The following is a 15,167-nucleotide window of genomic DNA, read 5'->3' as shown; positions in this document are numbered from 1 at the left end:
AACCACGCTAAAAAAAAAAGAGTACACTGTCTTAGACGTGAACTGCAGGCATGCTACAGAGTGAGACACCCATGCTGTCTTGTATGCAGTTTGTTTATTCTTGTTGCTATATGTATTCCAAGATTTGACTGTACTATAACTTTTTTAAAGATTTATTTTATTTATCTCTCCCTGCCCCCCTCTTTGTTTGCATTTACTGTGTCTGTTTGTCTTTGTTTCTTTGCTAGGCACCGGGAACCGAACCCAGGATCTCCAGTGTGGGAGGGAGGCACCTAATTGCTTAAACCTCCTCCATTCCCTGCTTTGTTGTCTCTGTCATTACTTTTTTGCTCTTTCGTCTCTCGTTGCGTCATCTTGTTGTGTCAGCTCCCCATGCCTGCCCATTGTGCTAGCTTGCTGCCCTGCTCATCCTCTTTTAGGAAGTACCAGGAACTTCTGTTCCCTGCTTTATTGTATCTCTCACTGTATTTTACTTCTTGTGCCTTTTGTTGCATTATCTTGTTGTATCAGCTTTCTGCACCTGCCCATCGCTCCAGCTCGCTGTCTTCTTTAGGAGGTACCGAGAACTGAACCATGGACCTCCTGTGTGGTAGGCAGGAGCCCAATCATTTGAGCCACATCTGTTTCCCACTATACCTTTTTAATCTGTACTGTAGATAGACTTCTGGGTTCTTTCCAGTTTGGAACTATTAGAAATAGTTATTCCTTTTTTTTAATGGCATTGTGTGTGTGAATGTTTGTGTACCTGTGTGTTTGGGGGTGTTGATGATGAGACTGAGATTGTAAAAGGAATGGCTTTCTTTTCTCATGTTACTTTTTAAGCCAAGTATAACAAACTTTAAGTATATACACATGTTTAGGATGCAAAATTATGAACTCCAAGTGTTTAGAACTTTATTTTTTTTTCTTCTTGGGTTTATTGTGTCGAATTATTTTGCTCCTAATCTGGAATGTGAGGTTTCATTATATCATGAGGAATTTTTTGAGCAGGGCATTTATTAATGTGTATGTTCAAGTGAAAATCCTCTCACGTGAGTCACAAGGATGTGGAAGCTGACTGGAATTCTGACTGAGCGGGAAGGACAAGAAGAAGGGCTCTTGTATGGCCGGAAGGTGCTAAAGGGCCAGGGACCTAGTGCTTTGCTCCCAGAAGCGCTCCTCTTCACACTGTGACCCTGACTCAAGGGTGCTTATGGCACTGGCATCTATCTGGATGGAAGTTTCCAACCTTGTAAACCGGAGTGGGGCCTTGTTTTTCTCAACTGAATTCTGTTTATAAGAGATCCCTCAATCTAGATACTGGGGCCGAATAATAATTTCAGTTTCTCATGAAAGTGTGCAAAAATTATTAGTAAGCATGACCTTCTATTAGCTGTTTTTTTATTTACCTCACTGTATTGTAGTTTCTTGTTTAATTAATCTATCCCTTATTCCATGTCATCTTACTCATCTTTGTGACCCCCGTAGCCTAGTGCTAGACCTAAAAAAGCACACTGTAAAGTAGATGCTCTGTAGATATTTGTTGAAATAATGGAGGATTGTGTGCCAATTTAAAATTTTGTCATCATTATTATTTTTTGACCTCTCTGTTTTTGATTTCATTGGCATAGTATGGCCTTAGCCAGATTACTTTATCTCTGAAGGACATCTTTACCTGAAATAAAGAATCAACACAGGGAAACGGACTTTGGCCCAGTGGTTAGGGCGTCCGTCTACCACATGGGAGGCCCTCGGTTCAAGTCCCGGGCCTCCTTGACCCGTGTGGAGCTGGCCCATGCGCAGCGCTGATGCGCGCAAGGAGTGCCGTGCCACACAGAGGTGTCCCCCGCGTAGGGGAGCCCCACGCGCGGAGTGCACCCGTAAGGAGAGCCACCCAGCGCGAAGGAGGGAGCAGCCTGCCGAGGAATGGCGCCGCCCACACTTCCCGTGCCGCTGACGACAACAGAAGCGGACAAAGAAACAAGACGCAGCGAAAAGACACAGAGAACAGACAACCGGGGGAGGGGAGGGGAATTAAATAAATAAAAATAAATCTTTAAAAAAAAAAAAAAAAAGAATCAACATAATAGGAAAGTGGATGTGGCTCAAGTGATTGGACTCCCATCTACCGTATGCTGGCACAGCAAGATGACGTAACAAAGGGAGACAAGCAGATGCAGCAGAATGCACAGTGACACTCCTACCCTCTAGTTCATTGAACTTACCCAGGCCAGCTAACAGGGAGGTGAGGATGGTCAACCACCACACCAGGGACCCGAGAGTGTCTACAACTGCAAGCAGGAGAATCGCATCCATCATTCATGTGGAATCTAAGCCCCCTCTCAATTTAGAGGTGGAGTAACCATTACCATCCCAGGGTCCACAGGATGGAGGAATAAAATATGGATTAGAGTGGACTTACTGGTATTCTACTAAGGAACTATTGTGATAGTAATGGAAGAAATTGTAGCATTGATGTGGAGAAAGTGGACTTACTGATATTCTACTATGGAACTATTGTGACTAGTAATGGAAGAAATTGTAGCATTGATGTGGAGATAGCCACGGTAGTTGCTGAGGGCAGGGAGAGGGAAGAAGTGATATGATGTGGGGGCATTTTCGGGACTTGGAGTTGTCCTAAATGATATTGCAGGGACAGATGCTGGACATTATATATCCTGCCATAAACCACTGAATGGACTGGGGGAGAGTGTAAACTACAATGTAAACTGTTATCCATGTGGTGCAGCAGTGCTCCAAAATGTATTCACCAAATGCAATGAATGTGCCACAATGATGAAAGAGATTGTTGATGTGGGAGGAATGGGATCATGGGGGTGGGGGGTGTATGGGAACCTCTTGTATTTTTTGAATGTAACATTAAAAAAAAAAATAGAGATCGTAGGAAAAAAAAAGAATGCACAGTAAATGGGCACAGAGCAGACAGCGAGTGCAAGCAGCAAGGGGGGGGATAAATACATACAATAAAATCTTTTTTTAAAAAAATCAACATAATACACACTTCACTGGTATAAATTTTAAATGAGATAATTTAGATTGAAAGCAATGTGAGTATATATGTATATTTTCTACTTTAGGCTAGAGCCATGGGCTACTTTTAATAAAACTTTTAATAGAGACAGTTGTAAATCCCTACAATTTGATCTACATGGCCAACTGCATAAACACAGAACAGGAGAATGGCAGTTTAGCAGCAGTAGATGTTAAAAAAAAGAATTTTTTTTTCCCCTCCAGTAAGCTTAATATGAATCAGTAATATAGTGTGACTGCTGTTTATCGATAACATTCAGAAATATCAATTGATGACCTACCATATATAATGGAAGTCTTAAATTCTATTAATAAAAATAACCCAAATAGAATTTTCCAAAGTGAATTCTGTGGAGAATCACTTGATGCATGCTACTAGCTACAATGTGAATAAAGGGGCTTATTGGGAAATGCTGGGTTAAATAATTGAACATCTTTAGTGTAGAATTTCTTTGGACCTTGAGTTATTGTACATTGTGAATCTTCGAAAGACTGCTTGAGTTGATAGTGCTTTGGTAACAGATGGGAAAAGGGAGGCTGGTGCCACCTTCTGCTTGTTTCTGGGCTCATCTGAGTGCACCTGGACCATTTTGTCAAATGTAGACAACTGGACCAGTATCCAGAGAAGAGTGGCCAGAATGGGAAGGACACATGAGGAAGAGGGGCTGCCCATCCTGGCAAGGGTGGGGGTGGGGTTTGGGTGAGTTAGAGTTGAGGGTATAGGGGCATTGAAAAGTATCTGGGTCAGTAAGTAAAAGTGACCAGGAAACATTTTAAACTCAACCCAAAGTAGAATTTTCTTTGGCTGTGCTTGGGTTCTAAGTTCCCTGTAAGTTGGTAGTATTTTACATATTGAGTCTGTGTTCTTGGAAGGAATAATTTCTGGGTGGTTTTGGACAGTGTTCTTTAATATCCTGTTGAATCCCAAATCTTAGAATTTGTGATTATTTTCTTTTGTTTGGCAAAATTTACATCCTCGGTCTTAGTCTTTCAACATTGTGGAAGTTCCTGTGGGTAATTAGAAACAGTATTAATAATAAATGGTTCTTGCAAACTATTTAGTTGGATAATAAGATTAACACGCAAGACAGTTGTTAGCAAACTAAGACAAAATGAAACAAAACCTGTAATAGACTCATAGAAATTGGAGAAGGGAAAGAAATCACTGAAGACTGTGATTGAAGTCTTCCCAAAAAGTTTGTGAGGGATTTTGAAGTAATGATTAGTAGAATCTGAATGGCATAAAGGAGAGCGGAACCACTGCTAATTAGCAGAAGCTCAGGGGTGAAGGCAAGAGATATAATGCACCATAGAAAGCTTTTGAGCAGAGGAATAGTGTGGATAAATCTGTAATTAAGAAAGATCAATCCAGCAGCTTTGTGCAGGAGCTAAAGATTTGAGAACTATCTCCTCAGGCGTAATCATTTAAGTCACAAGCGTGTCTGAAGTCTTTGAGGGAGAGGCTGTGGCTAGAGCATGGATGACTGAAGGTTTAAAGCTTAGTGTTAGGAGCACAGGCACACCTGGTTCGAATCCCAGCCTATCCGTTGACCTTGCTGATGATCCGTGGAGAAACTGAAGCCAAGAAGTTGGCTATAAATTGGATAGTATCTGCTTTTAGGATAGTTGTGTTAAAGGATTTTATTTAGGTTCATTGACTGTGCTGCAGAAATGAATTTCAAGAGCACGCGGGGTGAGTTAGGCCAGTAATTTATTCAGGTATGGAGGGAAGAGAAATGGGAGAAAATTACAGAGCAGGGGTCCCAGGTAGAGTGGAAGGGGGTGAAAAGTGATAAAGAGGGCTGATTTACAGGCTACAATTCCCCATTATAGGTTATGAATCCCCAGGTTTTACTTGCGTTGCCCCAGTGGCAGAGGAAAAATGACGAGAGCAGCATGCAAAGGGCAGGAACGGGTCCAGAGGCAAGAGAGCAGAGCTACACAAGAGAGCTCGTTCAGGCCTTGTGCCTGCCTTGTGAACTGTTAATTCTCGCACCCCTTTGCTAATAGCCGGGGAGGAGCTCTAGCTGTTCACTGTTCTGATTGCTTATTTCCCCCATCAATCTCCCAGGAGGACCCAGTGACAAAGTCCTTAAGGAATATCCGGGCTTCTCCTGGCTTCCGGAAGTCTTCTGAGTGGCAGAATCTTGGGGAGGGTCTTCCAGCAGCCATCTTGGGGTTGCAGATGTCCATGTGGACTTCTTGCCAGGTTCCAGATACAACTATTAATTCCCTATCTTACTAGCCTGCTTCAGTTGAGGGGATTAAACAAGATGGAGAATTATGTAATTAAGTGCTCAATAAATGTTACCTAGTATTCTTAATTTTTGTTATAGCTTTTAAGTTCCCTAAAGCAGTGGTTCTCAGAGTATGGTCCTCAGATGAGCAATTGGTATAACCCGGGAGCTTGTTACGAGTGCACTTTCATAGGCCCCACTCAGACATGCGGAATCGGAATCTCTGGGGATGGGGCCTAGGAAGCTGGCTTTTTATTGCTCAGCAGGTACAGTTTCTGATTGAGGTGATTAAAAGTTTTGATAATAAATGGTGGTGATGGTAGCACAATATTGTAATTGTAATTAAGGATGGTTAAAATGACAAATTGTATGTTTTTTATATATACATTATCATAATAAAAAATATTTTAAAAGGAAAATTGTTACAGAATCAAATTAGAAATGTGATCAATATTAGATGAAGTTTAAATGTTATGTTTAACAGATATTTATGAACTGCCTACCTGTGGCGAGGCACTCTGTGTGCTAGAAATAGAAAGTAAGCTGTACCTCTGGTTCTCAGAGGCTCCACAGAATTACACTTTTTGGATTTAAGGCGATCATTTTCCTTAACTTTTTCTAATAGAAAGTAAACACCGACTCTGATCTACTCCCCCAAAATGCCAGAAGCTAAGCCAGTGGTTTGTCTTCCAGTCAATGCAAGGCCTAATTTGAAACAGCTCCCTCTAAAAGCATTCTGGCCATTGACTTCTTTTGCTTATTTGTGGCTTAGAAGAGATGATTTAAAATCTTTTGAAACATTTTCTGCCTCTGTTTCATGTTGGCCACCTGGGTTTTTCAGTGCTGAGAGTTGTGCCAGTTGGTTTGTCCTTGTCTCCATCCCCATCACCAGTATTAGCATCAACGCAATAGCCTGAAATAAAGTAAGTTGATTCTAACCCTTATCGGTCCATTGTCCCTCTTTACTGCCTATTCTGTACAGGGCACTGATAAGATAAAACAGTGTCAACAAATATATCCTGCTGCAGAGCCACAACTGACAGCTCCAAACTATGTGTGCCTGTCTAGAGCGGCCAAGGCACTAGGTCCAACCTGCCTGGGGCCCGGTTGGAGGTCAGCCAACTATTTATGCAATTTTTAGTCCCCCTCCCCACAGTTTAGATTTGTAAAAATGCATCATCCCTGTAAAGCATTTCCCCATTTCACAGTGATGAGGCTGAGTGAGTAAAATAGAACGGCTGGTTAAGAAGGTACGTTTTTAAGCCTTTCACAATTTTTTGAAATTAGGTGGCATAGTATCTGAGGTTGGAAGTGAACGACAGGGATTGTATTCTGAGCTGTGTGTGATCTCCTAGTTTTATATCACGATTGCCTTAGAATTTACCCGCTTTCCCTCTTCCCTTCTGTTTTCTGCAGTGAACACCTACCTCTTCATGATGCAAGCTCAAGGCATTCTGATCCGGGACAACATGAGAACAATAGGCGCTCAGGTTTATGAACAGGTGGTTCGGAGTGCATATGCCAAGAGGAATAGCAGCGTAAATGACTCAGGTATATTTTTATTCAAAGACCTGACCTTATTAGAATGTAAGATTTGGTTTAAATAAATTTATTTTGAGGTCCTGGGCCAGGGACTGAAGCCAGGACCTCTTACATGGGAAGCCGGCACTCAACCACTGAGCCCTGTCGGCTCCACTGAGTTGACCTTTCCATTTGTTTGCTTGTTTTTTGTTTTGTTTGTTTTGTTTTTAGAAGGCACTAGGGACTGAACCCAGGGCCTCCCATGTGGGAAGTAGGTGCCCAATGGCTTGGGCCCCATCTGCTCCCTGAATAATTATTTGATGGAGGAAAAGTACATTGTAAAAGAGGGAAGATTTGACCGAGTCTTAACCTTACTACTAAAAAAGAAGTTCTTGCCTGAGCTCTGAACCGCACCTGGAAGAGGGATCCCTGCAGTCCCCAGAGTCATGGGAGGAGACCAGACACCTTTTTGTTGCCCTGTTACATATGTGTGGTTTTAGATTTTACAAGTGATCCCCACACACATTGTCTCACTTGACTCGAATATAGCTCTGTTAAGGCAGGATTTTATGTTATTTCCAATTTTATATATATATAGTACAAATAATCTTAGGAAGATGGTGGGGTTTGGTCATGTGACTTTTCCTTTAAACTCTGCCAAAGACATGCCTCTACTTATATGTTGAAACTAGGAAGGCTTTTGACTCCCGTTCCAGAGTTCTTTCCCCTGTCTCACTCTGGATAAAGGAATGTTTGTGCTGTTGTGACTTTCTTGCTTCTCTGAGGTTACATGAGGCATGAGACCTTTTGGCGAGGTAGTCTGTTCTCTCTTAGAAGCTGGAGGGCATGCAGTGGGACTCCCGTCCTTGTGGTCCCTGTGTCAGTGCTGGTCCTCAACCCAGGTTCTCGCTAATTCCTGGAGGGTTTATCTCTGAAAATGAGCACAGAATTTGAGTTTTACCCTTGGAAGGTGTATCCAGTGACCCATTATTATTTGACTTGGCATCTTTATTTTCAAATTATAATAAACCAAAATAATTCTTCTTAACATTCCTCTGGTTGGAATAATCATCCATTTTGTGTTCAGTGTTTTTATTTTCCTTGTATCCAAGTCTTTGCTGTCAGGGACTGTCTTCCTATGTGTTAGAAACTTGACTTGCATTATTCACTGAATCCTTCTAAGAACCCAGTAAGGTAGCTACTATGTCCCCATTTTATGGATGAAGGGACTAAGGCATGCAGAGATTAAAGCACTCAGTGCAGCAGTGGAGTTGAGATTTGCTGACTCTTGACTCCAGTGCATGCCCTCTGAACCCCGGTGCTACCTTCATTGCCTTTGTCATCTTTGTGTCCTTGGGACCTTGTACACTGGCTAGCACATGGAGGCAGTCAGTACATGATTGTTGACTGTGTGAGTGAATGAGTAGGTTTAACAAGAAGGCGCATTTTAAGTATTGTAACATGTCTGCAAGAATACTTCTCTGTTGGCTTCTGTGTTACTGGCATATCCTTGGTAAATATTAAGGAGGGAATATTTCACTGAAATTGTATCAGGTGAGAACCCACTGGCTTCAGTCATTTCAAAGCAGTTCCCTGCCTGGCACAGTCAGAGAAGGTATTCTGGGCCTGAAGCTGCTGAGATAAGCAGATGTCTGCCACCTCTGCCTGGGCCATTCCCCCCCAGCTGCTCTCTGGGCTTGATGAGGACTGGACAGAGCCCACCGGCTCTGCTGCCCCACCTGGGAGCTAATGCTGTGCCCCACACAGTCAGAGCTCTTCATTGGGCCAAGTGTAGCAGAAAGCACAGGGTGACATTTAAGTAATGCTGGTTTCCTTTAAGTTTAAAAGTTCTAAAGTTGTGATTGTGTAATAGCAGTGTGCTTTGGGGGATCAGGAATGTGAGCCTGGGAATAAGTCTGACGTAATGACCTGGAGAAGCTTCCAAAGGTCATTGAAAGCCATTGTCACGTAAGATTGTAAATCCTGTGGAGTTTATGAGCAGGATGGGGTGGAGCACACTTGAGAATATTGGCAAAGGAAGAGAAATCTCTGGGATCATCTAGTCCAACCACTTTAGTTTTATAGATGAGTAGATGAGTGGTCGAGTGTCTTGGCATTTCTCATTCTTATTTAAATAATACAGGTTTCTGGGTGGTGCCATTCTACCTAGGAATTATTATTATTATTATTTTTTAATGACATGGTTAAAAGCTCCTTGTTAATAAAGAAAATAATGAAGAGGAAAAAAATGCTTAATCATATTCATATCTCAAAAAACTAAACCCCATATATATTTTTGACCTTTAGAATTGATACAGTACCTTCTTAGCTTCTACTACAAAAATATTACAGTATTGTTACCTATAGTCTATAAGTTACATTAGTTATATTTTCCCCATATTTCACCATATTCTTAACACCTTGTAGTAGAGGAACTTTCCTGTATTTATATTAATAACTACAATTCTCACCTGTTGCCAAAATCACTTTTATATATTCAGGGGTCTTCCAACTAATATTAACCTCTCTAGACTACCTGTTTCAGCCACAATCACATTCATAAATCAACAGTGTGTGTTGTACTCATTATCCGTGCTACCATCAACTCCACCAATGACTATATATTAACAATTGACCTTATTAAACCTTCTGCGTATATCCAGCATCAGCTTCTCCTCCTCAGCCCACATTCCATCTCCCACCAGCCTCCACTCCATAGTCCAACTCTGTAAGCCTACTCATTGTATTTATTTATTTTAAAGATTTATTTTTATTTATTTCTCCCTCCCCCTCATTGTCTGCTCGCTTGTGTCCATTTGCTGTGTGTTCTTCTGTGTCTGCTTGCATTCTTGTCAGGTGGCACTGGGAATTTGTGTCTCTTTTTTGTTGCATCATCTTGCTGCATCAGTTCTCTGTGTGTGTGGTGCTACTCCTGGGCAGGCTGCACTATTCGCGTGGGGCGGCTCTCCTTGCATATGGGGCCCCCCTACGCAGGGGACACCCCTGCGTGTCATGGCACTCCTTGCGTGCAGCAGCACTGCGCATGGGCTAGTTCACCACACAGGCCAGGAGGCCCCGCTTGCCAACTCGTTGTATTTCATTCACATCAATGAAACCATACAGTATTCGACCTTTTGTGTCTGGCTTATTTCACTTAACGTGATGACTTCAGGTTCCTCCATGTTGTCATGTGCTTCCCCAGTTTCTTCCTAAAGCCGAGTGGCACTCTATCAGGTGTATAGACCACATTCTGTTTATCCATTCATTGGTTGACAGACGTTTTTTCCTATATTTTAGCGATTGTGAATAATGCTATAATGAACATTGTTGTACAAATAGCCTTGCTTTCAGTTCCTCTGAATATATTCCTAGAGCGAGATTGCCAGATCATGTGGCAGTTCTCTGTTTAGCTTCCTGAGGACCCGCCAAACCATCTTCCGCAGAGGCTATGCCTGCGTTTCACCCTCCCGACAAGGGAGGACCGTTCCTGTTTCTCCACATCCTCTACAGCACTTGTAGTTTTCTGTTTTTTAAAATAACAGCTTTTGAAAAATAAATAAATAAAATAATGGCCATTCTGATGGTATGAAATAATATCTCATTGTAGTTTTAATCTGCATTTCCTTAATAAGCTAGTGATGTTGAGCATCTTTTCAGGTGCTTTTTGGCCATTTGTTATTTCCTCTTTGGAAAAATATTCAAATCTTTTGCCCATTTTTTAATTAGATTGATTGTCATTTTGTTGTAAAGTTATGTGATCTCTTTATATAACGTGGAAATCAAGCCCTTGTCCAGAGATGTGGTTTCTGAAGATTTTTTTCCCATTGAGTTGGCTGTCTTTTTGTCTTAATGAAATTGTTTGAAACACAAAAATGTTTAATTTCTGTGTAAATGTGATTTTACCTTAAGGATTTGTATTGGCTTCGTTTATATCTTTCTGTAAATTAATCTCTACCAGGCTCTATGAATGTAGGCATTGGTGTTTTTAGAAAAACTGCAACTCAAAAGGACAGAAAGTATTGTTTCTTTTCCTGGTAAGAGACTGTTAAATTCTTTAAGTTGTCTACTTGAGGTTTATACCCTGAGTACTTATAGAGAGGGCAACCACATGCTTATATAAAGTAGCCATTTGATTCTTAGAAACCCTCTCATAGTACCTTTTATTATATCTGAGTTGAAGATTCTACGAATCTAGGTTAGGAAGTGAATTTGGCAGGAACTTTTCATTTCATAGAATCAGCATGAGGATCAAAAAGAAATTGGGCTGAAGCTAAAAGATTTGGAGAAAGATTTTAATACTGTGTGAAAAATAATGCAGTATATTGGGAAGATCACTGACCTATAGTTTAGTCAGAGCTCTGTCACACACTAGCCAAGTCCCCTTGTACAAGATGTGTATACGATGCCTCAGTTTATTCATCTGTAAATATAAGAGGTTGAATGAGCGCTGCCTGTTCCACTATTATAGCTCTTAGAAAAAGGCATCTGCTTTCAAAATCTTAAAACACACTAAAATGACAGCAAAGGAATATATGTTTATGGTTTTGTTTTGTTTTGTTTTTTAATTCTCCTTTAAGAATGAGAACAGGAAAGGACACTATAGCCAAAAAATTTAGAAGTTGGAAAGCAGGAGGACCAGTGATAAAGAACTTAACAAATCCAAGAAAACTAACTCATTGCAGCAGCAAGGAAAGCCAAGAACCACCCAGTTTAGACCCCCGAATCTCTGAGAAGTTCAGGAATTAGCAGTACTAAGTATTTTTACAAGGAGAAATAAAGGTGAGGACTAAGGCAATCGTTGGTAGGCAGCTACTTAAAATGCAGTCACACGGAGCCGGTGTAGCTCAGTGGTTGAGCACCTGCTTGGCATGTACGAGTTTCCAGGTTCAATCCCCGGTACTCTCCTTTAAAAAAAAAAATGTGATTAGAAGCCCAGATCTTTTTTCACATTGTGGCAAAATACTAGAGATGTGAACTTCAGAGATGGTCTTGGGTCTTGGGACCACCAGCCACATGGGTGTGAGTGTAGTATTGAAAAGGTGGAGATAAATATATCTGGGCTTTTTCTCCTCCTCCCTTCCGAGGTTGAATGACCTTCTCTGGGGAATCTGACCAGACGGAGAGGAAAGACGCAGACGTACTGAACCGCGGGCTTCCAAACCAAACTTCGTGGCTCCACACCTACAGCGAAGAACCTCATACTGTTTAGTTATACTGTTTAGTTAGCTGTTTAGTGCCCACTCTTATTAAATATTAGCGTATGACCAAGGATTACTGTGCTAGAGATCAAAACTAATAAAAAGAAGCAAATTGGAGGAAACAGACTATATAGGGAGAAGAAAACCTAAAACTGTTGTCCTTTATATTCTCAGAGATAAAAGAAAGTGACTGCAAATGTGAATATATACAAGAATATATTATTTTTAAATGAATATATTGTAATGAATATTCAGAAAAAAATCTCTTGGAAGATAAAAATATGGTAGAAATGAAAATTAATAGAAAGGTTGGGTCGGGTTGAAGAAACCTGTTGGAAAGTAGAACAACAACAAAAAAAGGCAAAATGGAAATCAGATAGAAAAGATGAGAACATTAGAGGATCAATAGGTCCAAATGATATTCAACTCACGTTCTCTGTTCTCCAGAAAGGGAACATACAGAAGGGGAGGAAATCATCCCTGAAATAATACCTCTACAGCAATAAATTCCAGAACAGGAGGACATGAATTTGCAGTTGTTAAAGGCCCACCGAATGGCTAAAACGGAGTTTGAGAACAGACTCAGCAAGTCAAACCAACATGAAGTTTTCTGATCAAAGAGAATGTTGTTCCAGAAAGAAATTACTAGTCACTCCAAACATCAGGAATTTGAATGGCTTCAGACTTTGAGCCACAGTGGAAGCTAGAGGGCATTGGAATGGAACATTCACAATTCTAAAGGAAAATTATTTCTAGTCTAGAATTCTATAAACCCAACCATAGTATGAATCAAGTGAGGAGAATTTTTAAAATAAAATATACAGAATTTCAGAAAAATTTACCTTCTAACCCCTGCTTCTTAAGAAGTAACTTGAAGCATGAGCTCCACCAAACAATAAAAAGGAAGAAACTGAATATTTAGGAAACTTGAGGTTCAGTTTCAGTAAGGAAGAGAGGGGAAGGAAATCCAGGCCTCTTGTGAAGGGGAATCCAAGGGTAGCATCTGTAGATCAGGCACAGGGGAAGGCCAGATCACTCTTTTTGAAAGATGAGGTTGACGGAATAATTGATGCATGTCTGAAGTGGAAATGAATCGGTGAAGGGTATGGTGTTGAGTTAGTAATTAGTATACTGAGCAAACAGAAAAGACAGAAGCTCCAGGAAAAATAAAGGAATAACCCCCAAATTATGCAGGAATTTCTATATTTCTCAGCTATGACTATTATTTCTAGAATAATCATAAACACTGAAGAATGTCCTGACAACAGTTGAAATATATGACTCTTTTGGGAGGGTAGGAGATGGGTTGGGTGTGTGTGGTGAGGGTAGGAGGAAGAAGGGGAGTGAAATCTTTATATTCCATAGTGGGAAGTTAATAGATAGGACCTGAAATGGAAAAACCAAAATTCGCTATATAGTTTAATCGAGGTAAATACTAAACAATTGGGGAAGCAGATGTGGCTTAACTGATAGAGTTAGAGCACCCGCCCACCATATAGGAGGTCCAGGGTTCAAACCCAGTGCCTCCTGGCCCGTGTGGTGAGCTGGCCCACACGCAGTACTGCTGCGCACAAAGAGTGCCATGCCACATAGGGGAGCCCCACGCCCAAGGTGTGTGCCCCGCAAGGAGAGCCACCCCGCACTAATAAAAGTGCAGCCCACCCAGGAGTGGCGCCGCACACGTGGAGAGCTGATGCAGCAAGATGACGCAACAAAAAGAGACACAGATTCCCGGTGCTATCGAGGATGCAAGCGGACACAGAAGAACACACAGCGAATGGACACGAGAGCAGACAAGGGGTGGGGGAAGGGGAATAGAAATAAATAAATCTTAAAAAAAAATACTAAACAATTGGCTTGAAAGAAGTAAGAGTAATTTCTTTAGGGAATAAGAGATCAAGGGTGGAGAACTATTGTTTTTTTAATTAAGTATGTATAAGACTAAAATCACTGAAAATAGAAATAGTGTTTATCTGATAGTCACTTTTGTTGATGGGTTTAAAGTTTTAACTGATGAAGAATTTGTCCAGAATCCTGTCTCCACAGAAGATGAAACCTAAGAAAAATAAATCTTCTTTGGCAGTTGTGTGTAGAGTGCAGAATTGATTATATGTACTAGTCAGCTTTGTCATCTACCCCCCCCTTATTTCTCCAGATTATCCTTTTGACTTGAATCACAGTGACACCTTCCTACAGACCACGACTTTTCTTCCTGAAGACTTCACCTACTTTGCAAACCATACCTGCCCTGAAAGGCTCCCTTCCATGAGTGAGTAGAGCTCTAGCTTATCTTCCTCTGCTTTTTAAACTGATTTGTCTTTTCATTTGATCAAAGTGAAAAGGGAGGGCATTTTTCCTTGATGTCTATATTTATACCTATGTAGAGAATATAAGCACCTCCTGCCATTGGAAACAGAGCTTGTAGAAGTCATTTGTGATCCCCAGAGCTCTGCAGCATTCTGTAAGGGTGCCTGTGATCCTGGGTGCCCACTCTACCAAACTCTTCACTCTTGCCTTTGTGTTAACTTGGGTCAATTAGGATGTCCTAGAAAAGGGATAGTGTTATTTTAGGCAAAGAAGAATTTGGGCAACTAGTTTGTCTTTTAGTGTCTCACACTGATTGTAGCTTGTTTGATATTGAGAAAGTTATTTTCTTAACAAAGTGCTGATTGTTAAAAAATTTTTTGTATTTCTTTTTTTTTCCTATATGCTATCTAACACAATGGTATTAAACTATTATACCATTTCTGTACTTCCGGGCTGCTTAGATGGTTCTGCCTCCTGGCTTAAGTAAAAGATGACAAAGGTTCTCGGCTTTGACATGGTTTGCCACGTGGGTTTCAAGGTCTCTGACTCACTGGTGAACCAACTGGAGCAGTGTCTGTACCTGCTTCAGGAGCAGATCGAGATAGCTCTACCACGCTTGGCGGCTTTTCTACTTCCCCTTTTTGAGAAGTTTTACATGCAAGAGAAGAGACCTTTGAGAGATGGGAGTTGGTTATAAGAGATCATTTTAAATTACTGTTTTATTTACATTCTTAACTTCTTCTACACCCTTGGCAGAAGCAGAGTGCCAAAGTCTTAATTTCTTCATCTGCTGCTTTGAGCAGATTATAGTGGTGAACTGAAATGCATTGAGCTGGAAAACAGAGGAGGGGATTTCCATCACTGCTAAAAACAC

At 41.0% G+C, this 15,167-nt stretch overlaps 1 protein-coding gene across 1 annotated transcript in view; it reads left to right on the top strand.

Annotated features, from left to right (window-relative positions):
* Positions 1 to 15,167, top strand: part of B4GALT5 (beta-1,4-galactosyltransferase 5) — an 88,379-nt gene that overhangs the window by 59,512 nt on the left and 13,700 nt on the right. Inside the window, exons 2-3 of the mRNA XM_058287218.1 lie at positions 6,684 to 6,818; positions 14,142 to 14,255. Of these exons, the coding sequence (XP_058143201.1) occupies positions 6,684 to 6,818; positions 14,142 to 14,255 (249 nt within the window). The remainder of the gene's footprint in view (positions 1 to 6,683; positions 6,819 to 14,141; positions 14,256 to 15,167) is intronic.

The sequence above is a fragment of the Dasypus novemcinctus genome, chromosome 24, assembly GCF_030445035.2.
Source record: "Dasypus novemcinctus isolate mDasNov1 chromosome 24, mDasNov1.1.hap2, whole genome shotgun sequence".
NCBI classification, from domain to species: Eukaryota; Metazoa; Chordata; class Mammalia; order Cingulata; family Dasypodidae; genus Dasypus; species Dasypus novemcinctus.
Note: the sequence above shows the minus strand (reverse complement) of the source record. Positions and strands in the feature narration are given on the sequence as shown.